This window comes from Homarus americanus, unplaced genomic scaffold, assembly GCF_018991925.1.
Source record: "Homarus americanus isolate GMGI-L3 unplaced genomic scaffold, GMGI_Hamer_2.0 scaffold31037, whole genome shotgun sequence".
Lineage (NCBI taxonomy): Eukaryota > Metazoa > Arthropoda > Malacostraca > Decapoda > Nephropidae > Homarus > Homarus americanus.
This window is the reverse complement of record NW_024722227.1, coordinates 24874507-24901005: the sequence shown is the minus strand read 5'-3', so window position 1 is coordinate 24901005 and position 26499 is coordinate 24874507. Positions and strand designations below refer to the sequence as shown.

Genomic DNA, 26499 nt, shown 5'->3' with positions numbered 1-26499 from the left:
TCAGGCCACACATTGTTGGGGTGATGGATTAGTGGGTCTCATGACCTGAAGAATGATGTCTTGAATAAAGACGAAAGTTAAGGTGTTCCAGTGATAGCCTTTTTCTGTACATATGGTACTTTCACACTTCCTGAATGTACAGTACTGTACAGTTGTACCCACTTAACGCGTCAATTGAACCCAGAGGGTCCTGCTAAGTGAACTGCTATGAACACAGCAGAACATAAGGGATTAATTCAATAGAAACCGCCCACCCCAAACTCCACTTTTTGAAGGCACATACCTATGTTGTAGTAAAATAACATCTTAATTTTATGATGGTACATGCACACAATTAATACTTAAGAGAAATAGAGAAATACAGTCGCCAAGTTAATGTCCATTCAAATAATGGACTCAACTCCCTCCCCCTCTCACACTACACTGCCGCTCTTCCCTCTCAGAGAAATTTTTGGGGGAAAACCACTAAATTTTAATAAATAATACCTCAAACTAAAGTTAGGATAATACAATTGACATTGCTGGATTCCTTGTAAGACCAGGAATATTTTGAATATAAATGTCATATATTTTGCACAAAAGATAACATAGTTACCTAGAGAAAAATTTTTATCTAAAATTTGTATGTTTAATGCAAAATATATGATGTTTATATTCAAAATGATCACCAAATTATAAGAATTCCAGCAATGTAAATTATATTCTGACCGGGTAATTTGTATGAATTTTATGAGCTAAAACAAATATCTTCAGTTAATAAAAAAAAAAATAATCTTCACGACACTATCTGTCAATCAAAGTACCCCACCTTGCCTCCCCCCCTCTTCCAACCGCGCGGTCAGTCCCAACCCTCCCCCCCACCCCCCACCAATCCTCCCTTCCAGAGTTTTTAACATTTAGTATTAAATAATACCTCAGATTAAAGTTAGGATAATATAATTGACATTGCTGGATTCCTTGTAAGACCAGGAATATTTTGAATATAAATGTCATATATTTTGCACAAAAGATAACATAGTTAATTTGAGAAAAATTTTTATCTAAAATTTGTATGTCTAATGCAAAAATATGATGTTTATATTCAAAATGATCATCAAATTATAAGAATTCCAGCAATGTAAATTATATTCAGACCGGATAATTTGTATGAATTTTATGAGCTAAAACAAATATCTTCAGTTTAAAAAAAAAAATAATTCTTCACTGGGTAACAGATGGTCGGTCGGTCCCTCCCTCCCCCCCACCCCCCACCAACCGTCCCAAGGAGATGTGTGGGATAACCACTAAATTTTAATAAATAATACCTCAAACTAAAGTTAGGATAATATAATTGACATTGCTGGATTCCTTGTAAGACCAGGAATATTTTGAATATAAATGTCATATATTTTGCACAAAAGATAACATAGTTACTCTGAGAAAAATTTTTATCTAAAATTTGTATGTCTAATGCAAAATATATGATATTTATATTCAAAATGATCACCAAATTATAAGAATTCCAGCAATGTAAATTATATTCTGGCCGGGTAATTTGTATGAATTTTATGAGCTAAAACAGGCAGGCAGGGTGGCGGTGGGGCAAATCTAAAAATAGTTTTCTTCGGATACCTGCGTATATGTGGAAAAAATCCGTGTTAAGTGAAAGTTCAGCTCTGGCAGGCACATCAGCGTATATGATAAAACGCGCTAAGTGAAAAACCGTTAGGCGGGGTAATACTGTATATATAACTAGTCACTTTTTACATCCTAACACTGCTGTAACACTATTGTTGGCTTGTACAGTGGCAAAGGACTCTGAATTATATGTGTCCTGATGCTTGGCTTAATGGGGATAAGCTGGGAGATACATCAGCCTATCACAGACATCCCTTGTAGTCACATGACAGCATTAGCCAATCACAGTGTGTGAGTCTACAGCCCAGGGTGTCCAAGTGGTATTCCCACACATGCAGCCAGCATGTGAGGACACAGCGGAGTATGATGCAATCTTTCATAACTCCCAGAACCTTTGTTCCCAGGCCCGGAGCAGAAAGGTTTGGAGAAATTTTCTTGGAATTTTTCTGGAAGTTGCACATTATTTAATCATCAGAATTTGTTCCCAGACCTGGGAAAATAAATTTGGGTGAGATTTTACGCACTTTTCTCTGATTTTTAAACTTTGGAAACTCGTTCGCAGACCCGGAATTGAGGAAAATTTTGCGGAAAAATTCCAGGCTGCGTTCAATTCTGGCTATTGGAGAGTTTCAGGGACCGGGAATTCCAGCCAACAAGAAGATTACTGTAGATGCTTTTTATTTTTACTCCTGCAAGCTGAGGAGTATTGTGAATGGTTCAAGACAGACATAGACTCTCCCTTCATGTAAATCATTTTTATTTTCTAACTGATGTAACATGTGTATCCTGTTTCCTAGGAGGAAAACATATGTTTGTTCAGTAAAAGAGAACAAATCACAACAGATCAAAGGACTGTGTGATGCTGTCTACCAGGAAAAAATATTAAAGAAGTGAAAAAAAATCTATTGGAATCACATGAAACTGTATGTTTCACATTTAATAAAGTCAAGCTGAGGTTGTCCAAAAAAACTTTCATACTTATACAGTTATAAGAAGCAAATTAGCTGCCAATTATACTCATTCTTTGTGCTTTTAAAAACCTGATTACTCTACATCTAAAATATATATTAAGTTATTAGAAAATAGGTTTTCATTTTGAGTTCCCTTGAAGCCACTTTGACAAATGGGCTGCATTTTATTATTCATGTCCGTTACTAATTCTTGTTATCTTGCTCTCCTTGTTATGTTTTGTGTCACATTGAGAGAGAAGGTGGTGCATGCTCAGTATCCTACAATAAAGACTTGACTTGCTTGTTTATACACATTGTGACCTGGTGTTGGAAGATAAGCTCTCTGTGATCAGTCATATACAGACACTCCCTGGGTTATGGATGGGTCCCGTTCCTGGAAGCTATCCGTAAGCCAAATTTTTGCTAAGCTGGAAGTGACCTATCCATAGATAATCATTAAACACACAGTACACATAATGTACTGTATATACAATTACTGTACAGGTATGGGACCGGTGTACTTGGGACCTGGGGTTTGCCGTATCGTATTTTTTCTGGAATTTGGAGCATCAAGGCCTAAAATGTACAGTAAACCCTCTGTAACTGGCTGGGAAGCCTCTGTTCATATCACTAGACTCACCCCTATAAGTAGCATTAACTGTACACTGTGAAGTTAAAACTTCAAATTGTGGGAATATAAACAGCAATAACAGAAGCATATAAGTAGCACTATTGAAAGAGTTAAGAGCAAAAATGATGCAAGTTAGTGCACAAACTCCATCACAGTTGCCCCTGGTGCTCATCTTAGCAATGCAGCAGTATCCCTAGCAATGGTGCTCTACCATGGACCCTCCAACCTCCACACAGTTTCACGGTGGAAGCCTGTAGATACATGAAACTTTATACCTTATGATAATAATTTATTTTTGTATTTTCTGTATGTAGGGTTGTGTGTTTATGTAACCAAGTAAAAAAAATGAAGAAAATTACATACCCGAAAGTACGAGTTAAAATTATTATTTTATACATTGTGATACAGTAATTACCGGCATTTCTTTTATTATTATTTTTCACTTTCTGTTTGTAAGATTGAGTGTGTATATAACTAAAAAGAAATACAAAAAAATACATATACTGTACTGTAAACTCAGTCTAACACGGACTCACTTAATCTGGATCCCCTTGTAAATTGGACTGGGGTCCAGCACCAGGCACATGTACCTGTGTCCCAAACCTAGAAAAAAACAACCAAAATCTGGTTAGTATGAGGGAAAGTTAGTGTGAGTGGGGACTGCCACTGTGGTGGAGGTGGTTGTTGAAGAGCACTAAAGGTGTCTTAAGAAATATAAATAGTGTACAGTCAATGAAATTAACAGTGAAAACATAACCTCTGCTCCACCTTTGGTGATACAGTAGAATGTCGATTTAAAATTAATCGATTTAAGATTATTGATTTAAAGCGACACCCACAATTAAGGACAATGTTTCAATTTAAAGCGAATCTTTCCTATTTTATGCGAGTCAATCTGGAGCATCATATTTTATATTTTGCGCCTAATATTTCTCTGGGCACGCTACTCTGTCCTAAGGGCAATGCTGTACTGTACATGTAGTACTCAAAATAATGTACTAAATGATTACTAAAATTTATGTCTAGTGCAAACTACAGCATGTTTATATTCAAATTAATCACTCTCTTATAAGAATTCCAGCAATGTTAATTATATTCTCCCAGGTCAGTTCAGTGACATTTATAAGAGAAAAACTTAGTCACTCTTAAGGACAGATAAATAAGTAAGCACTAGACCTTGGCATCAGCTGTCAAACATATCACCTCCCTCCCTCCCCCATCTTCCCAGCCAGTAAACAGACCATTTCACATCCCTTAATTTTAGCCATGATGATTTATGAGTGTTTGTTTTAACAATACAAAAAACAATGTTTTGTTTATTCTAGAAGATGGGCTGAGGTGCATCTGGGTAGACTGTCAGTCTTTTTAGTATTTTGTGTTTCTCTCAAGTACCAAACTAAATCATTCCATTGAAACAACACTTAGATTTAGCGTGAATTCGGTTTAAAGCGACGACCTCTCTTGGAACGGATCTCGTGTTATATCGACGTTCTGCTGTATACAGTCCCCTTCACTAGTGTATTTACAGGGGCTTATCAGGTTTTGCGCAGTGTGGCAACCCCGTTTATATTCGACAGAAGGAAACTTGCAGTAGTGAACATCCTATGGAATCAAATTAAAACAATATTAAAACAAATATCTCAACGATAATGATTTGTGGAATGTTTATATGAGGAGCTCCTGTAAACCTCACTAGTGAAGGGGACTGTACATTGTGAGTGTCGTACAATCACCTCATACCTCAACTGCCTCATGATAAGTTAATAATTGATAAATACAGTACAGTGGTCCCTCGATTAACGAACGGTTCAATTAACGAAATTTCGGTTTACGAATTAGCTCCCATAAGGATTTTCAGTTCCATTAACGAACAAAACTTCGATTTAACGACAGCCTTACGCGAAAAACTCTTTGTTGTGCGCATCAGCTGATCGGCTAGTCCGCCAGTACAGTAATTGGTTCTATGTTTACATTTGTTTCTAGTGGGGTAAATATCAAGAAAGTTGTGCTCTTGAATATTTTTGCATTTTTTATATTTAAATTATTGGTCATTCTGAAATTTAGTTAACATATTGATAATATATAGTGCAGAAATTATTATGAAACATGAAGAAGGCATTAGAACAAATGCACTCTGTAAAGAATATGGCATGTCATCATCGACTGCCTCTACAATCAGCTGTTTGATATGTAAACAAGCTGCCGGGAATACGATTACACACCTCAAAGTTAGTTGAAATATAGTATTCTATTGTTTTTTATTTATTATTGTATAGTATACTGTACAGTACAGTACAGTACTGTATTTTGTTTATATTTAATGTTTTGTTAATTCTATTACTGGTATACAGTACTTTGTATGTACTGTATATACTTTTTCTATGAGTTGGAATCAATTACCCAATATCCCATTGAAATAATAGATTCAGTTAAAAAAATTTTTGGTTCACTACCGACTCTGTGGAACCAATTGTGTTCGTTAATTGAGGGACCGCTGTATATACTTATTAACTTATACTATGTGCTTCAATTTTTCATCAATAGTTATATTATAGTTCAGCAATAATGTACAGCTTATGAAACTCTTTTCTATTTAGTATGATTAGGTAGGCTACGGCCACGAGCTAAAATATTTACGGCTTAAAAAAATTTATAACTTTTTATCCACATCTGTTCTAATTGTGTTCAAAAGATGAATTTTGGTACCATAATAATTCTGAATAAATTCTCTACCAGACTGTTCTAATAAAAGACCATTAAACAAAATATTTTGTCACTATCAAAAAGTCAATTTGTAGTTTCGAGCAACCACGAGTTGAGCATTGGGAAAAGTTTTTGGTTTAGACAAATTTAAGACACTTTTCTTCTCTGATGTTTCACTCAAATGACTGAAATATATTGGGGAATCCAGGGGAGTGGAGTCCCCTGGTTAGGAGGTTAGGTTAAGTAAATTTAGGTAATTTGCGAGGGAAATGTCATAAAAGAAGTGTCTTAAATTTGTCTAAACCATTAGAAGAACACCTGGCTCAACTTGAGTGCCGTGGTTGGTCAATGCAGTACTACAAATTGAAAAAAAAAATAATAAAAAATATTTACACCGGAGTCTATAAGATCAGTTCTAATAAGTTAGAAACACCACTTTTATACCAAAATAATCTTGAATAGTTTATCCAAATAAATATATGTATAAAAAAAAAAATAATAGGCCATCAAATGGAGGTATTTTTGGGACATGAGGCTTGAATGAAGCCGAGTGTGACAGCCAAGACAGTACACACTACTGCCAGAAGTGTGAGAGCTCCTGGCAACACCAGCGACCCGGTGACTTGCCAAGCTGTACCGGTACATTTGTACTAAGAGCCAGCACCAAGCTGCTGAGAGCTTATAAGAGACAAAGGAAAAATTAACTTTTTTTTCTACATGTTAATACCCTAAGTGGCAAAAAAGAAGAAAAAATATATAGCGTATATAATCCCTGAGGGTGGTAAGTCTAGGCTAAAAATTACTGTAGGTTCTGTGTTGTTAGGTACCTTGAGTTGGAAATCCCACATCCTCTGGAATTTTCCACCTTACACTACAGGTACAGTATAGACATTACTGTACAGTCTCCTGCCCAGCCAAGAATATCGGCCAGACCAGACAGGTCTTAACCCCAATTAGTCCAGATTAGGGGAAGTTCAATTTATATTCCCTGTACAGGGACCCCTCGTTTAACGAACACCTCGGTTAACGTAATTTTGATTAACGAACTGCCTTCCATAAGGATCTTCAATTCGGTTAACGAAAAAAAATTCGGTTAACGAAGTTCTTACGAACCGACCTCAACATGTTTTCGCTTGCACTGACCGGGCAACCAGCTTTAGTATCAGTCCGCCAATACATTAATCGGTTCTAGGGCTTAAATTCCTTACTATTTTAGTAAATATCAAGAAGTTTATACTATTCAATAATTTTAAAAGTTTAATATTCAATTTTTTAGTCATTTTAACAATTATTGAACATAATTGAAGGTAAAGTGACTAGTTTAATGCGCGGCATCCAGCCTCCTAACACAGCAAACAGGAGTTAGTCTCTCTGTTTTCACTGGAGGTAACATCTTGCTTGAGACTCTCTTCAACTAAACCCTTTTTTTCTGTGTTTCCAAGCAAATTATTGGTCATTTTGAAATATATTTTACATATTGACAATATATTATGCAGTGCAGTGTTGATTTAAAGAAAATAATCTTGAATTACACCAAGAGAGCTAAAATTTTATGGGTGAAATGGCGCCATGGGGTGACATCTCTTCCACCCCAATGCCTTCTCTCTTTCCTTCTCCTCCACCCCCATTCTAAATCCCATCATCGTCCAGGAGCCTTCTACATACACACCTCAAAGTAAGTGAACTTTTCTACCATTTTTGTTGAATTTAGGAAATTTTCGGTGAGCTGGAACCAATTACCCAAAAACCCATTGAAACAATGGTTTCGGTTAACGAACTTTTCGGTTAACGAATGACATTCTGGAACGGATTGAGTTCGTTAACGGAGGGGTCACTGTACTCGAATTTGTGAGTTAAAAAATAAACATGACATACAGCTCACCGGTGGGGTATGGATGGAAATATCCCCGCTTGACCTGGGAATTACTTGACGCTCATTTGAAATAGAACTTATGGGAGAATATCCGTAAAGACGGAAACTTGTAACCCGTGTCTTGCATAACCCGGTGAGTGTCTGTATATTGTAAAGTGCAGATAGGTATTCTGTCTATTGAGTAACTGGTGTTCTTGATTATACTGTATATTTAGTTTACTGTTAATGAAGTTTTATCTCTCTTAACAGGAAAAACCATTTAATGTACAATATTTACAAATTAGCTTATCTTGTATTTCAGCGTTACACAACAGACACGTATGACAGGAACCAGTACGTACGTGGTGGCCCAATTGTTCCCAGTGCCGAGGAGCTGCGTATTGTACGGCAAGTTCGCGAAGAATACGAACGGAAGGGTGGATGGGCTCGCATATACCCCACCCCTGATTCTTGGTCGCTGTATGGAGGACTGCAGGAGTATGATAGTCCACTCAATTTAATTCTTCACTATCACCTGTATCCTCAAGTTCCTCGCACCAACAGGTAATTTTGTATTATTAGTGTAGGAATGAATGAGGCCAATATGAGAATTATTAGATGTCATATCAGAAGTTCAAAATTGGCTGGAGATTATTTTTGGAATTGTGTGTACAGTACATGCTTGTGTATTGTGTGAGTAAAGAAGACTTGTATAGTGTGTCTTTGTGTTTGTCTTTGGGCCTACAAGTTAATGTAATGCCAACTCCACAGCTTAAACAATTACAAAAAATTTAGGTGTGATAATGAGATATATACTGTATCGTCACAACACCCCCAGAACCTTTGGTATTGTTTGAATTCAACAGTTCAAGTTGGCCGGACTCTGATTTTTACTTGTGTACACCCCCTCACCTACACACACACACACACACGGGAGTGAGTGATTGAATGTCATGCTAACTCTGAACCCATGATATGACTCCTTAAGGAGTATGAGCAGATGAAGTGTGTCTTCCTAGACCTTTAAAGAGTTTGTGATACTGTGTGTGTCTTCAGATTATGTACTGTAGTCTTGTTTCTCCCAGTAAGTATAAAGGAATATAATCAGTCCCTGGTGAAGTGAATAGGTTACCACAGACCAGAGCACATTATTTCAGCTCAATAATTTCTTATTGTGATTAAACAATTTATGTTTCTGGATGCTGGGTTCTAACCAAGGTCACTGCAGTTGGTAGTCAGGCAGCTAGTCCACTGGACCACGATGAACTAGTTGGCTGACTACCAACCTTGGTGATCTCAGGTTGAACCCAGCTGCCAAAGGTGTAAATTGTTAACATTGATTTACTTGTGAATATTACAGATTTGGATATACTGTATATTCTTATAGGGATGTTGTTATTCAGATACTCTCAAAAGTACAGAAATCATTTGTCCTTCATATTTCCTTCTGTCAAGCCCGTACTGTATTTATGTATTCCTCTGCAGCTGACACTCCCCTGAGCACTAAACTACTACTCTTACTACCAGAATGAGTCACACTCTTGTCAACCCACAACTCATTTTAGTCATTACTGTCTTAATTTTCTTAACCCATGGGTGGTGTCAGAATATTAATACTATAATATAATCACACCCCAAGATGCACAGGAGAAGGAAACATCTTTGAGAAAATGTTGTTGTGGCTTTGATTTTATGAAGGGAGTACAGTACAGTATTAGACAAAACTTAAAGGAGAATTAACCTGATTTGTTTTATATATGGACTGAAGGGAGCAAATGCTCTCAAGACTATGTAGTTTGTAATGATTTTAATTCATTGTTTGAGGAAGAATAGTTGGAATGAATGCAGGGTATGGGGGAGTTGGGTAGGTAGAGGCTGTGTGAGAAATAAATTTGGGTCAGGGAGCAGTGTGTGTGTCTGTGTGTGTGTAATAATAATAATAATAAATGGTTTATTAATAGAGATGCAGCCTGTGGCTGAAAATATACAAACTTACATGTGATTTAAACATAATGATATGCGTTCAATACATTTACAGGGCTGTACAGTACATAAATCAGGAGTTGTTTATTATTTTAACAATACATGGGATAGTGCTATTCTTATATCTATCAGTGCGGGCTCTTATGGGCTGAATTTTGTTGTAATGGCGGACTGTACGAGGTGGGTGGGGGACTACCGGTGGCGGGAGGTGGCGATGACGAGGATGATGTAGTAGTCCACTGCCAAACCTTGCTAGTGCTTGGTGGTGGAGGTCACTGACGGATGGCATTTCCAGGGTGGAGAGAGCGTTGTTGTAGCCAGAGTAGTCTGCGCCTAGCATGATTCTGCAGGCCCTTTTCTGTACCTTCTCTAGCTGACGTTGTTGGGTAGAGTTGAGAGAAGACAACCAGGCTGGTGATAATTTAGGGAGAATAAATGCATTGTAGATAGTCCTCAGCTCTGGCGTGGGTGCCCCAAGTGACCTGAGTCGTCGTAGCTTGTAGAGTCGGTACGAGGCTGCCTTGATTGTGTTGTTTACATGGGTCTTCCAGTCCAGTTTGTGGTCTATGGTAACACCCAGGGGTTTGGCAGACTGCACTAACTGGAGAGGATGGGCACCCACTGTGACTGCTGGAGCTTGCACTGGGGTGGTGGCGGTATTGATGTGCATGACTACGGTTTTGGTGTGGTTGATGGTGACCTTGTTCTCCATAGTCCATGCCTGTAGCCTGTCCAGGGTGCTTTGTAGTGATGAGTAGTCCGGTGAGGTGTTGTACACTGTAACCCCCCACAGTGCAGTCATCCACGTTGATCAGGATTAGGAAGCATAGTGTCCCCTGGTGAACACCGCAGGTGAGGTGTTGGAATGTGGAGAGAGAACCCTGGTACCTGACTGCCTGACGATGCTCACTCAGGAAATCAGTGAGCCATGAGACCAGGTTGGTGGGCAGCCCTAGTGCAATAGCCTTGTTGATAACAGTGCAGTGATCAACAAGGTCAAAAGCCTTCCTGAAGTCAGCATGGGCAACGGCCAGTGATGTCTTACGTTTCTGCAGGTTTTTGTGCAGAAAATCCAGAAAGCTCACCAAGCAGTGTGATGTAGAGGAGGTCCTCATATTGCCAAATTGCTGTGGATCAATTGACTGATAGATACTGGCAAATGCCCACTCAAAAACAAAGTCCTCACAAAGTAGACTGGGTATGGGGGTAATGGCAACTGGCCTGAGGTCAGGGGACTGTGGGGTGGTGACCTTGGGGATGGGGGTGACAAATGCGGTTTTCCATTCATTAGGGCATTTGCTTTGTCTGAGGGATGCATTAATAATGGAACAGAGGGGGGTGGCAAGTTCGACTGCAAACTCCTTGTATATTTTGATTGGGAGGTCAATTGGGGTCGTGGAGCGTTTGGATTTAAATTTCAGGAGTTTGTTGGCGATTTCATATGGTTGGACACTGGGAGGGGGGGAGGGGGAAGGTAAGTAAGCTGGGAGGAGAGTGAGGTCAAGACTGGGTAAGGTATGACATATGGTAGCAAAATGGTTATTAATTATCTCAGCTGCCTCCTCACTAGGTAAATGTGAGATGAAAGGAAGTGTGGGAGACTGATGGTTGAGACCACAGAGATCTTTTACCTTGGAGTACCACTGACCGATGCCGACTTCCTTGAGGCCGTGCACTTTCCTGGGATAATAAGTCTTCTTGGCCGACTTGATTTCCCTGATGACCTGGTTACGTAGACTTTTGTACAGGCGGTTGTTGGTGTAGTATGCCTTGTTGCGCTGCTCAATAAGTCTTTTTATGCGGGGCGTAATCCACGGGACATCATCGGGGTGGATCCTCAGTGTTTTGGCTGGAAAGAAGTGGTGGTAGGCTTTGGTGATAGTGTCCAGGTAATTATCCCACTTGTTCTGCACATCGTCTACCGTGATCACTTCAGTCCAGGGATACCGGGTTATCCATTGTCCAAAACGCCGCATAGCAGAGTCGGGGGTGGGTCGGTAAGTCCTGGTGCAACTGGGTGGTGAGGTGACCACAGTAGGGACAGGTGGGGGCTGCGTCCCATGGGAGGCAGCGGCTGGGGGGGAAGATAGTGGTTACCGAGATCAGTCATAATGAGGTCAAGGGTGGCATTGCCATGTGTGGGAAAGTCAACTATTTGTGTAAGGTGGAGGTGTTGGGTGATGTCACTGATGTCTAACTCATTGAAGTCACCGCATATCACTAGTTTAGCACATGGAAATCTGGATCTCAGGGAGTCAGCAGTGTCTATAATATGAGTAATCAGTACATTGGTGGTTGGTGCGCGGGGGGTGATGATAGCAAACACAAACAATGAGGGAGGCAAGCTGGCGGGGGTGGGAGGTGTGAGTGACCTGAACCCACAAGGCTTCTACATCTTCAGGTACATTAACACCTAGGGGTGATGGTTTGAGGTCACTGTGACAGCACAGAACTACAACACCACCTCTCCTGTCCTTTCTAAGGTGGTGAAATAACTCATAGTTTTCTATGGCACAGATCTCAGGAACAATTTGCCACGCCTCGGTAATCGCCACAATACCTGCACCAACTGACTTCACTGTGAGACTGACCTCCTCCACCTTGTTGCATAAAGATGGTAGGCTGTACCATAGTCCCGGCACTTCATAGCGAGCACACTGTCTTTCTGGCACTGGCTTGTCTTTCTTATGCTTGCTCGGTGTGATGATAGGGATTCGTCTGGGAATGCGGAGACCCAGTCTGCAGCCGCAGTTGTGAAAGATTCTCAGCGCCTTAAGTAGAGTGATGGTGTGGGGTGGAGGATAGCCAGCACCAGACTTTAGTCGGAACAGGTCGGTGCGACGATATCACGACACTGGAACAGACATATTCACAAATCTGGCACTCACAGTTACTGATACCTTGAAAATACGCACTGTCTTCCCGTAAAAGTACTGAACTGCCTTGAATTAGCTACAGGTCGACGTGATGACCTTGGCTGCTGCTGAGCGCCAGGGGACACGTCCTCACTCAGTGAGGTCCTTGTGTGCGTGTGTGCGTGCATGCGTGCGTGCACAAAAATATAATTAAATCTAAAGAATCTCAGCATAATACTCGGTTAACTACTATTTTCATACCTACATTCATATTGAAAAAGATAGTCCAGTTATTGTATGTATCTGTTTGGGTGTTTATAAGCTTCCTGTGTAGAGGATAACTTTTGTGTTATCAATACACATTTATCATCACTACGGGAATTGCACAACCCCAGATTTAACTCATATACTGTATGTCAAATGTGAGGGTCACATGGGTTACAACTTTTGATGTTAGTGTCTAGTCCATAATTGTAGAACTAAATGATATTATTATACAGTATACTGAATTGGTACTCCTGTTGATAGTCCGGTGAGGATTTCTTATTTAACACAAATATAGATGTGTTCCATTAATGAAAGCATGATACATTTTGAATTAGTTGTGGCTCTTCTTAATGTTCCTTACTTGTTGATATGACCATCTGCTATTTTTTGTAGTAAGTTTAACCCAGCTATGCCTTTAACTTTGTGGTGGTGCCACATCAATGCACAGATATGGGAGAGTGACGCCCGTCCGAATGTCAGGCGTGTCTAGTAGTGGGCTAGCATCCTCCCTGGAGCGTCTCACCTGCTACGAGCGTGCCTTGCCTAAAGGCCTTGCTTTCTTCAAGAACAAGAAAAACTTGGGTAGGCTACAACACTTCACTACAATACAGCTACAGTATATGGGATTCAAATGACACTGATGAGCATAACTCACCTTCAATATACAGTTCATCGTGCTGCTGCTTGCATAACAATCAGATAGTTTAGTGAGGCTACAAACAACCAGTTTATTGTGTTTGATTGGATACAGAAAACTTCCAGTATCACAGTTTTAGTAAAAACATGTCATTGAAGAGGCCTTTAATTTAATATCAGGTTGAACTGTTTGAAGAACAGAGTATTGTAGGCATATTACGGTAATTAAAACATCTAATGATTTACTTTGATATACTTCTGTCAGTTCAGGGAAAGTAGAAATATAATGAAGCAGATAACAAACTAAAATGCAATCTTCTTTTCCTAGATTCATCCTTTCCTTCACATGTGACATATATGCACCAGACATTTTAGGCTCCTAAAATGTCTGGTGCATGTATGTCACATGTGTAGTTACAGATACAATATACTGTACTCCTTTCATCAAGTTCCAAATTAGTGACTCATAAATTAAATTTGGGTTGTAGTATTCCTGTACCTGTACTGTATTGATACAAAACTTAACATTATTTTAATTAATATCCTTGTTTTATGTGATTATGTAGGTGAGAACTGACCAAACTAAATTGTCTCCCAGGATTCCATATAGGGAAAGCACATTAATATAATGTTTTAACACAAAATTATAGTAATGCTTTTACCATATTAATTATAGTTTCTTAGTTGTTGGTGTTGCTGCTGCAAAGGAAATTTGATGAGAGCAAAATTTATTAAGCATAACATCTGCTATTTTTGGCCAGATCTGAACTCTGTGATGACTGTTTACTTACCTTGAGTATCAAAGAATAATACATAAGAGATAGTGATGTTCCTCTTTTCCCTGCAAGGTACAAGCAAGAAAGATGAAAAAGTAATTTGCCGAGATATGAAGCAACTAAAGGCGAGCGTCATGAAAGCTTTGGAGAATGGACTTGCTCTCAGGTGAGACTCTGCACTGTCCTACATACAGTTAGAGGGATGCAATAGAAAATAGAAGAATTGAGAGTGTTTCAAAGTTTTTATCCAATTATTATACTAAGTTGAGAGTTGAGAAGACTGGCATGTTAGCAGAGGGGCAGAGGTGGGCAAGTTAGAAGACCCAACATGAAGAATATCAGCTCAGATTATAAGATGGTAACCACTTTCCTGCCATCATAACAATTAGGTTCTCATATTTTAAATACAGTCCAGAGCTCTTTTACCTTGTTGCAGTTTGAGAACAAAAAAATTTAGCTTCTGAAAGATAGAACTTGATATGGATTGTTGATCTTAATTCATGAAATACAGTACAGAAATTTTTAATAGCAATCTTCAGAGGCACTTGGATTTGGCAATATTTTGGTGTTCATGGTTACTGCAGTGTGATGTGTTTTGGTAAGTATACAGAAAAGCCTCGAATAACGACTTTAATGTGTCCTCCAATATTGCAGTGTAAGGTGTATCGTCTTATCGCGAATCATTACCATTAAAATAAAGCAATAATAATGAGATGTGTTCCCAAGTGTGACTTTTTCATATCTTTTGTGTGGCTTTTTACCCTCTTTTCCCCCAAAACAATACAATTAATGAAAATTGCAAACTATATTCTTTAAATAATGTTTCTGAATGCACCTTATACAATATACAGTGACCCCTCAGTTAACGAACTCAATCCGTTCCAGAAGGCCGTTCGTTAACCGAAAAGTTCGTTAACCGAAACCATTGTTTCAGTGGGTTTTTGGGTAATTGGTTCCAGCTCACCGAAAATTTCCTAAATTCAACAAAAATGGTAGAAAAGTTCACTTACTTTGAGGTGTGTATGTAGAAGGCTCCTGGATGATGATGATGATGATGATGGGATTTAGAATGGGGGTGGAGGAGAAGGAAGAAGAGAAGGCATTGGGGTGGAAGAGAAGTCACCCCATGGCACCATTTCACCCATAAAATTTTAACTCTCTTGGTGTAATTCAAGATTATTTTCTTTAAATCAACACTGCACTGCATTATTTATTGTCAATATGTAAAATATATTTCAAAATGACCAATAATTTGCTTGGAAACACAGAAAAAAAGCGTTTAGTTGAAGAGAGTCTCAAGCAAGATGTTACCTCCAGTGAAAACAGAGAGACTAACACCTGTTTGCTGTGTTAAGAGGCTGGATGCCGCGCATTAAACTAGTCACTTTACCTTCACTTATGTTCAATAATTGTTAAAATGACTAAAAAATTGAATATTAAACTTTTAAAATTATTGAATAGTATAAACTTCTTAATATTGACAAAAATAGTAAGGAATTTAAGCCCTAGAACCGATTAATGTATTGGCGGACTGATACTAAAGCTGGTTGCCCGGTCAGTGCAAGCGAAAACATGTTGAGGTCGGTTCATAAGAAATTCGTTAACCGAATTGAAGATTCTTATGGAAGGCAGTTCGTTAACCGAAATTTCGTTAACCGAGGCGTTCATTAAACGAGGGGTCACTGTAAATGAATAATAATATGGTCACACAAGAGGAGATGGGACGCCATTGTTTTCGTTTGTGTTTACAGCCGGGAGTCCGAGACGATAGTTCTACACGAGAAAATTAAGAAAATAAGACCCTGGTTGTGGCTGTAGTAAATTTAATGTAAAAAAAATGAATAGTATATAAGTTTTAAGTAGCTAACCACTAATGGTAAAGAAAAAAAAAAGAGACGGATTGGGAACGCCAACATATACGTGCGCATTTAAGGAAACATAGTCATTTATCTTAAGAATATGTACAAAAGATTCATTATTGTTTATTACTGAATATGTATTTGATAGAATTAATCTTTATATATGCGAAATGAACAATACAATTCATCAATACGTATAATATTAAGACACACGAGGATAAGAGACGACATTGTTGTCAGTGTTTACACCCAATGTATACGTGCATACTCAAGGAAACATAGTCATTTATCTAAAGAATACAGTACAGTTAGTTCTGCTATAACGCGATAGTTGTGTTCTTGTAAAACATCGTGTTATAGAAATTCGCGTACAATAATAGAAATAACAGGGCTTATGGAGAAAATAGGGTTAGGTGCAGATTACTACTCGAAATCGAAAATTTTTTCGTAATTAGCCTAACACAAAGGATAGCACAGTCTAAATAAATGTTACATTCATATCTAATAATGAAATCATACAGTAAATGTAACACTTTACCTTGAAAAAATATGAATGTAACTTGATGGGGTAGAAGGGTGATTTTGAGGTTGATAACATCGAGCTTCTCTTCAAGTGTTATAGCCTTTCTTTTACGATCATCACCGGGAATGCGATCACCAGAACGCTTCTTGGAGATATTCTTCTTTACCATATTCACAGTTAATACCACAAAATTGGAGAAATAGTAAGCAAAAATCGCGTTACAGCAAACAAGCGTTCGCTTTATACAAATATCGTTCCTCTATTCATAAATCGCGTTAGAGCCAATTCGCGTTGTCAAAACACGCTTTATAGCAGAACTCACTGTACGTACAAAAGATTCATTATTGTTTATTACTGAATATGTATTTGATTGAATTAATGTTTAATTATGTGAAATGAACAATGCAATTCATTTATAATACGTAGAATATTAAAGCACACAAGAGGAGACAAGTTGGCATTGTTTTCGTGAGTGACGATGGTTCTACATAAGAAACTGAAGAAAATAAGTCCCTGGTTGTATCTGTAGTGAATTTAATGTAAAAAAATTGAATACCTGTATGTATGTTTGAAGTAATGTTATTTAATGTTAATAAATGGAACAATAGAAGTAGCTAACCACTAATGGTAAAGAAATAAGGCGAGACGATTGGGAACGCCAACGTGTGAACAGTAAGTGCATACATGTGAAAACATATCGTCATTTCTCTACATAAGAATATGAAAGCAACACTTATTTACTGTTCATATATGTTTAAAATAATATTTACGAATGTAAAACTAAAATTCTATTCACCAATGGTGGTAAAGTCTAAAACATAAGGACAGCCAATGAATATTGTGCGAGTTTTTACTCAGATGACGAAGTCATCAGGTTCAACTCTGGCTGAAGCTGTAAGTTCAACTCTGGCTGAAGTTGTAGCTTTCCATAAAGCTGTTGCTGAAACTGTTACTGAACCTGAAGTTGATGTTGAAGCTGCTTATGATGCTGAATTTGATGGTGTAGCTGAAGTTGATGGTTTAAGCCTTTGAATAATAAAGCTGTCGAAAGAACCTTGCACAGCTGCTTTCTTTTCTCATTAGACATCTTTATGTAGAGGCCATTTGCACTTATTTAAATTTTAATGCTTTGTTCTGTTAATGGATCCACTTCAGAAAATATTTTCATTGCTTGCTCCATATAATATCCACAGACCTCTCACCTTTTTCATATCGTTTTAACACATCTAGTTTCTCGGCTAATCTTAGACACTTTCTATTAACTTTTGAACCAACACTACCATCACTTGCTCTCTTGCTCATGTTGAATAGGGATGCAAAAATGCTTTAAGAAACATGAGAAAGTTTTTCTCCTGTTTCTGTTCCAGATGCGTGAAAACAAAAGACCCGCCAAGCTCCGACTGTTGTTTACCACTCATTAGCAAGGCAGCTTCTTTGTGCAAGGCACTCTTAATTTTTTTACAGTAATACCTGGTACATATCGGGATTTAGTTATTATTTATATGAAAATGTAATTTTATTTTATTTTTATATATTATGGTTGTAAATACGAATGAAATAAGGACGTAAATTGAATTGGGTCCTAAATTAACTAGAGTTTTAAATATGAAAGTTGTTGGTCAAACCATTATTATCAGAGGCATTACTGTATTCTGTTTCATAATAATGCAGTAAAACCTAATCACAGTCATAACCATCCAGATAGAAAAGGCATATTTAGATTTTTTTATTTAGTGTATACTAGATGAAGAAAGTCACCTACTAAACTGTTTCTCAGAATTTTATGCTCACTAACAGAACTCAAGACAGTGTGTGTGTTATTCAAAGGTTTCATACTGTGTCATAATAGTAATGTTCATTCGCACCATTAGGAAAGCACGTCTAACCATTACAGTATGTTTTTATTCCGAATATTTTGTGCATTACAAACCGGTATTATGTTTTTCTCTGTTGCAGCAAGTACCAGGCTCGTATGGCATTCTCTGTGTACCTGCAACATGTTCAGAGGCGACTTATGATTGGCTGTGGTGAGGAGAAACAGACAGACCTGGTATACCGTTTCCTTAGATCAGCTACTCGTACACTCCACACTCCCTTGAATGTTCAGGTATGGTGATAAGTCTCCAGTTTCATATTTTAAGTAACAAGAGACTTAATGGAGGAGTAATATGAGTGTGTCAGACAAAGTTGAAGGAATTAAGGGTTCTGCAAGAGGATATATTTATTAATAGGAATATAAATAATAACTCGGTGGGAAAGTTTGACAATTGTAGATGAGAAACTTTTTTTTTTTTTTGTGCAAGATCTCTCCCTCATGGTGCAAGTTATCAGAGGCAAAAACAAATATATTTCTTCCACATCTGCTGTCATTTGTAATTTCAAGTTGTCTTACCAGATGTGTTCTGTTGTCGTGTCCTCTTTCCACTAGTCTTGTAATTTTTATCTACTTTCATCTCATTTAACATCATCAGTTTCACCACACAGAGAAGTCATCACAGTATACAGAGAGTGTGATGTGACAGGAACAGTTTTTAAGGAAACTGCCTCAGTGGAGAGATATTTATGCCTTCTGTCTGTGTGAGAAGAAATATGTTTTGATGTCTGATTTAGGAGAAATGTTCAAGGCTGTCATCCATATTATACAAAATAAATACAGTATTGGTTGTTTTGTGTATTTTTCCGTAAACCTACATAAAAAAGATTGAATAAAATGGATCCTTCTGAGGACCACAAAATTTGGTGCTCTTGTCATAACTGTGGACGTAACAGAGAACAGTAAAGTGACTTAACTCAGTCTCAGGTTCATGGAAGATGATAACAATGGCCCCTATCCTGATTCGTGCACACATAATGTACTATTACTGAAGAGAAAACTGTACATATGTGCTTGTATTATACAGTACTGTTTTAAGGTATGCTTGATGTTGGGGGAAAAATATGTAACCTAGCCTAACCTGGTATTTTTGCTGAGAGTATATGAAGGTCGACATTGGTTGAAATATTGGGATCAGATTTTAGGCAAAGTCTTGTTCAAGATTCTTCGAACACTGCTGGAGACAGCTGGCAACTCAAGGCCGCTTGTTTACTATAGTACGTTGTAAAAATTATGAATGAATGTAAAATATTTTCGGTGATTGGTTACTTAGTTCTCTGTTGCTTAATTAATGGTTGGGCTTTGTTGTTTCATATTATATTATATAGTATTACCCCGCTTTACACGGTTTCACTCTCCGCGATTTCTCATTTACGCGGTACCTTGCCAGAACCGGACTTTCACTTTCCGCGGTGCATCTACTCATATACGCGGTGAAGTATAATTTTTTATTTATTTTTTATTTAGCTCATAAAATTCATACAAATTACCCGGCCAGAATATAATTTACATTGCTGGAATTCTTACAATATGATGATAATTTTGAATACAAACATCATGGAGTTTGCATTAGACATGCACATTTTAGATCTAATGTAATAATTTGGTTTACACAAAGCAAATATTTTATCTTTTGGGCAAAATATATGAAGTTTACATTCAAAATATTCCCTGACCTGCAAGGAATCTAGAAATGTCAATTATATTATCCTAACTTTAGTCTGAGGTATTATTTATTACTAAACTTTAAAATCTAGTGTTTTCACCCAAACATTTCTCAGAGAGGTAGGAGCTAGTGAGCTGGGAAGAGGGGGGGGGGGGATTTGAGTCCATTATTTGAATGGACATTAACCTGGTGACTGTATTTCTCTTAAATATTAATTGTGTGAGCATACCATCATAAAATTAAGATGTTATTTTTACTACAACATAGGTATTGTGTCGGAAAAAGTGGAGTTTGGGGGTCGGGCCAGTCTCTATTGGAATTAATCCCATATGTTCTGTTGTTCACTTTACGGGTTTTCACTTTCCGAGGTACCCTGTGGGTTCAATTGACCGCGTAAATCGGGGTACTACTGTACTACGTACTACAGTAAACAAACGGCCTTGAGGTGCCAGGTGTCTCCAGCAGTGTTTGAAGAATCTTGAACAAGACTGTACATAAGTAATTACATTTAAATTATGCAGAATTTGTATTTAAAGTTTGTTAATTGTGCTCTTTTCTGTTTGTTTGGTTCTTCACTGATGATCTACCTTTTTCCTCAGCAGAACCCCAGTAAAACGTTGCCATCAGAAGCTCGTGCAGTTGTGATCTCCAAGCAGCTCGGAGACTTTATTCAAGCCTATACCAAGGAGACGCACATCTACTTAGACCAGGGAGCTTCATCATCATGTTCGTCTCTGTCCTCTCAGTGCCCCACTACTGTCGCCACGTCATCTGAGCCATCCACTCCACACATTACCTCTCCACCTTATACCTCCACATTATCTCTCAACTCTCCACCTGCTGGGTCGTCAATGTCTACATCTATGAGTGCCTCGACTTCATCCATTAACAATGCACCAATGTCTATCTGTGGCTCAACAACTTCCATCAACTATTCAGGTTGTATCCCAAAATCTGAATCCTGTTCTCTTTCCAGTAGTCCTCCTCCTGTCAAAAAATCTGAATCCTCTTTCTCAGTTAACAGTCCTCTACATGTTAGTGAATCTGATGGTCTGACCTCAGTCAACAACTCAGCATTAGTGTCATTGTACAGTTCCTCAGTATCATTTAACAGTTGTCCACCTTTGTATTTCTCTGGCTCCACTACCTCCATCAATAGCCCACCATCAGTCTCCATGTCTTCTTCTTTTACATCATTTAATAGTCATCCTTCAATTGCCTTTTCAGCCTCTTCCAATTCCATTAGCAGCCCACCATCTGTGTCAGTTAATGGTTCCTCCACATCTATAAATTTTCCACCTCCTTCCAAAACACCTTCATCTGTTTCAATTTCATCCCTCAACTCAGCAACTGATGTTGGAGGTGAAATAGTCACGTTGCCTCCTAGAGTACGAAGACTCAAGTCAGATGGAGACACTGCTGTTCCTATAATAGGTAGTTACTTTTTGGAGTTAAACTTCTTTGTTATTGTGTAGAGGGATAAGACTGTGTGATGAGATTGAGGTCTTTGTTGTCTGGATGTGTGTGGGTGTGTCAGTAGGCATAAATGCCTTAGACATTGGCATGGTGCGGTTTCTTAAATTGCTATAATGCCAGTTTAAATACAGTACACCTGAATATTTGTTCAAGTGTAAGAGTCATTTTGGGGGTTCAAAGTTGGCACGACACTGATATTTAGACACTGAAAGTATTCTTTACATACTGATTCCAAAAATATGATTACAGTAAACAGTACCAACTTTAAGGTCCGAATTCAGAACTGTGGTTTGAAACCGCATGAAGGTTTAAACCAAGGATCGAGCGAAGATTGAAGATTGTTGGTATTCAGAATGCTGGCTTGAGCCAACACAAAGATTCAAAACGGGTTTGAGATCGGATTTGTCGATCCTCGCATTAATCCAGCCTGGAGGCAGGTTTAGTGGTCGATCCGTCATTCAAGATAGCAAGTCAACATGAATTTTGACAGCGAGCTTTTCAGCAATGTCGTCAAAATGGAAATTTTGTAGAGAGAAGACTGATGGTAGATAGGCAGAATCCTATCAATTTTTATGATGACAAGCAATTTAAACAATGATATAGGTTCAGCCAGGGAGATTTCCTTGATATTTTCCGTGATATGGAGCATCTACTTGACAGACCTGTTGGCTATGGTTCACCTCTACCTCCCATTCATCAGATTTTTTTTTTTTTTTTTACGGGGATTAGCCCATATCGGGGCCTGGGGGGCGAAAATTTAATAATGATAATAATAATTCATAGTAATTAAAAATTATCCATCAATAAAAATACAAAATTAAAAATATAATAATAAAGATAACAATAATAATAATAGTAATAATAATAATAAAGAACCATAAAGAAATACAAAAATTTAAATAAAAATCAGTAGTGAGAAACAATACAGTAATACCCCGCTTTACATTTACACGTTTTTTTTTTACGCGTTTCTACATTTACTCGGTACCCTGCCAGAACCGGAATTCCCACTTTACTCGGTGCATCTACTCGTACACGCGAGTGAAGTATAATTTTTTTATTTGGCTCATAAAATTCATTCAAATTACCCGGCCAGAATATAATTTACATTGCTGGAATTCTTACAATTTGATGATCATTTTGAATATAAACATCATAGATTTTGCATTAGACATACAAATTTTAGATCTAATGTAAGTATTTTGTTTACTCAGAGCAAATATGTTATCTTTTGTGCAAAATATATGACATGTATATTCAAAATATTCCTGGTCTTGCAAGGAATCCAGCAATGTCAATTATATTATCCTAACTTTAGTTTGAGGTATTATTTATTACTATACCTTAAAATCTAGTGTTTTCCCCCAAACATTTCTCAGAGAGGGAGGAGCCAGTGAGTGTGAGAAGAGGGGGGAGTTGAGTCCATTATTTGAATGGACATTAACTTGGCGACTGTATTTCTCTATTTCTCTTAAATATTAATTGTGTGTGCGTACCATCATAAAATTAAGATGTTAGTTTTACTAGAACATAGGTATTGTGTCGGGAAAAAGTGGAGTTTGGGAGTCGGCCCGGTCTCTATTTCAATTAATCCCATATGTTATGTTGTTCACTTTACGCGTTTCTCGCTTTACGGGGGCCTCCGTGGGTTCAATTGACCGCGTAAAGCGAGGGTCCACTGTATATGTATGTTGTGTTGTCAAAGTAAGAGAAACAATTGAGACCCTGCAATTGTGTGTAAATGAGGCAGAAAGTCAGATCAGCAACCTGGGACTGGGTCACAATTTTCGTGATGTTGGCAGCAGGGTCTACCATTAGACAACACTTTATGCTTCCAATATCTTCCCTGGCGATAGTACCTCCCTGTTTGATAGCTGCCTACTAACTACTACCTCCAAAGCTGATGATTGCTTTGACATTCTTTGCAATGAATAGTTTCCGGATAAGAAAGATTCTGGTTACTGAATGAGTTATGGTAATGCTTTACAACACTTTCGTGTTTAGGGTCCATGAGGATCAAGCGGGTAAATGTAAAGAACGCTGTATTTGAATCAATGCTGAGTGCATTTTGATTTTAATGTATTAATAAAGAAAAGTTTTTTCTTAACATTTCTAGTCAGGGGAAATGTGGGGTTAAAAGAACAGAAAGAAACCTAACCTAACTGAACCTAGCCAGGTTACTACGCCCTGCATTGATTCATCTTGCTTTGGTTATGAATATTGGCATCTGTCCCAGATTATATCAACATTTTGTATGTACCGAGTAATTGTTCTTCATCTATGAATTTCTTTATCATATAATAATAGCCACATTGTAACAGTGCCATAAATCATTATAATTTGATTGTAATTATAGTAACAAAAGTAACTTATGATGTGCATGGAGAGATTTCTCCTCCGTAAATACTCGTCTCATCATAGTTGCCGCCATAATCTTGTAAATATTACTCTTGATGGTGATTGGCTGTTGTTATGGTGTAAATGAGACATGATTGGATGGAATTTCAGTGTTCGAATCCTTGATTGGAACTGAAGAAAATGCAACAGATTACCAGAACCAGGGTTTAAGCCGATGTTCTGAATATCGGTAATCCACTGCAGGAAATCTCCAATTGAGGAATCCCGATTTGCACGCCTGAAAAGAGACCAAATCCCAGGCTCAAACTACTGTTCTGAATTTGGGTCAAAATGTTTGAAATGACTCAATAAGTAGTTTTGTTGAAACTTGAAATGAGTGTTTTTCTTAGTTAGATACTGGATTGGATTGTAAGCACAAGCCTTAAAAAAGTGCAATGTTGGTGACACCGTAATTTATACCAAAAGTGTCCTGTGATCAGTGACAACTTATGAGAACTTTATATCTTTTTATTTTGCATGAAATTTTAATAATAAAGGTACTGCATATATTCGTAGCAGTTTGATGTATCTAGTGGAAGTTGGATGTTGGAGGTTAGGTTGAACTTCTAGGACATAGAGTTACACATTGCTTGGCACTGGTAGGATGCATGTTGTCTGTCACCTTTACCATATTGTGTTGGTTTAAGATGTTCCAACCCTCCAGAGCCATACAAAATGGATAGACCAATGCTTAGGTAAAACAAGTGTATTTTGTCAACAGACTTATCAGATGTCAAAATTTTAGTTCTTGATGTATGTAAATTTCCAAAAAGTTTACCACAGGCAAATATGTTCTTATTTAATTAGGCATATGGTTCATCTATTTATGATCAATAGTGTTTTCATTTAAATGGCATTATTCTTGCCATGGAGAATGGCCTGTGTAAAATCCAAGGATAAGTAAATTTTTTCCAGGTACAGTATACCTTTACCCTGGATAAATTTATGAAAAACAAAATCATACAGTTTTTCCTTCTCCTATTCCCCACTTTTTCATTGTTTTTCTTTACTTGTACCTGTACTACTACAATATCCCAGGTTATCTAAGACATTAAAAGTAATTAATTTGAATCTTTTTGAACGAAAAATATGATGTGCTCACAGAAGGGGATGGCAGCAAAATGTCTACAAGCTTGGATTCTAGTGATCTTCAGAAGCATACAAGTGATCAGCCACTTACTCAACAGCAGCAGCAAATTAGGGATGAGCACATCACCATGGACCTGTATCGAGCCTTCATGTCAAGTGCCGGGTACTGTATCAATGTTTCTTCTTTAATTTGGGATTAAAAGTTTAGGGGTCATGTTATGTTTATATGTATGGTACTATACCTAGAGTACATCCCAAACATGTTTCTTTGCCCATTCAGTTGGGGCACCATGGGAGGAATTTGGGTGCACCTCAGGTTCTCCATGCACCACGTGCTGTAATTATCTTAATGTGTTGTACCTTCTGTGTACAGTACTAGTTCTTCGTGTATTATAATGGCTCCCAAGTGTTCCCTACAACATTGTGGTGATGTAGCAGCTGGTAAAAGAATAATGATGTACTCTGCCACCAGCCACTGAGTTAACCACCATCCATCATGATAGTACAGGTGCTCCTCTACTTAAGAACATTCGACTTACAAACTTTCAGAAATACAAACTCTATCACATCATACTGTACTCACTAGCAGATGCTGTCATCTTGAGCCTACAGGAGGCATACACTATCCATTCTGCTGAATGTAACACATAACTGCAATCACTGTAACCCCACTTGCGATGGAGGTAGAGTCAGGGATTAGTGGGTCATGTTACTGACATGACCCGATGCAATGTCAGGTCAATCATTGTATACTGTATAAACTCTTTTCTCATTTGTAGTGGAGGAATTAGTGGTCTCATATTACTGACCTTATGATGCTGTGTCAGGTCACCTATTGTCAGGGTGTGGGATTTGTGGGTCTCATGACCTGAAGATGTCTTGAATAAATATGAAAGCTAAGGAGCTCTAGTGTTTCCCACTTACTAAATGTACAGTAGACGTACAGTAACTGTAATCACTTCTTGTGTCTTAACACTGCTTAAGCACTACAGTATATTCTTGACTGTGTCCTGTTACAGTAATGTACAGTACTGCACAGCACAAATTGTACACAATAACAGCAGCTAGCGAGGGAACAACCTTCTACATTGGCAGCAGAATATAAACTAAGTGATCCAAGCAGCTGGGTCACCCAAGTGCCTAGCACTTTGGGATGCTTTGGAGCATGATGCAATCTCTCGGAACTCCCGGAAATTTATTCCCAGGCCCAGAACGGAGAGGTTTGGAGAGATTGTCTCAGACTTTCTCGGAATTTTTTCTTGAAAAAGCACCTGATTTTCATCCTTGGAAACTCGTTCGCAGACCCGGATTGGAGAGAGTTTCCTGGAATTATTCCGACTCAGTTT

General features: G+C 38.0%; 1 protein-coding gene across 5 annotated transcripts in view; it reads left to right on the top strand.

Moving 5' to 3' along the window:
• Positions 1–26499, top strand: part of LOC121862424 (tubulin polyglutamylase TTLL5-like) — an 82808-nt gene that overhangs the window by 36647 nt on the left and 19662 nt on the right. For 2 of the 5 annotated variants that reach the window (XM_042360706.1, XM_042360704.1), the window contains 6 exons: positions 8076–8317; positions 13307–13440; positions 14343–14436; positions 18609–18759; positions 20794–21625; positions 25169–25316. In XM_042360706.1, coding sequence (XP_042216640.1) covers positions 8076–8317; positions 13307–13440; positions 14343–14436; positions 18609–18759; positions 20794–21625; positions 25169–25316 — 1601 coding nt within the window. Of the gene's footprint in view, positions 1–8075; positions 8318–13306; positions 13441–14342; positions 14437–18608; positions 18760–20790; positions 21626–25168; positions 25317–26499 lie in introns of all 5 variants that reach the window. The other 3 variants (XM_042360703.1, XM_042360702.1, XM_042360705.1) reach the window with 2 other exon arrangements.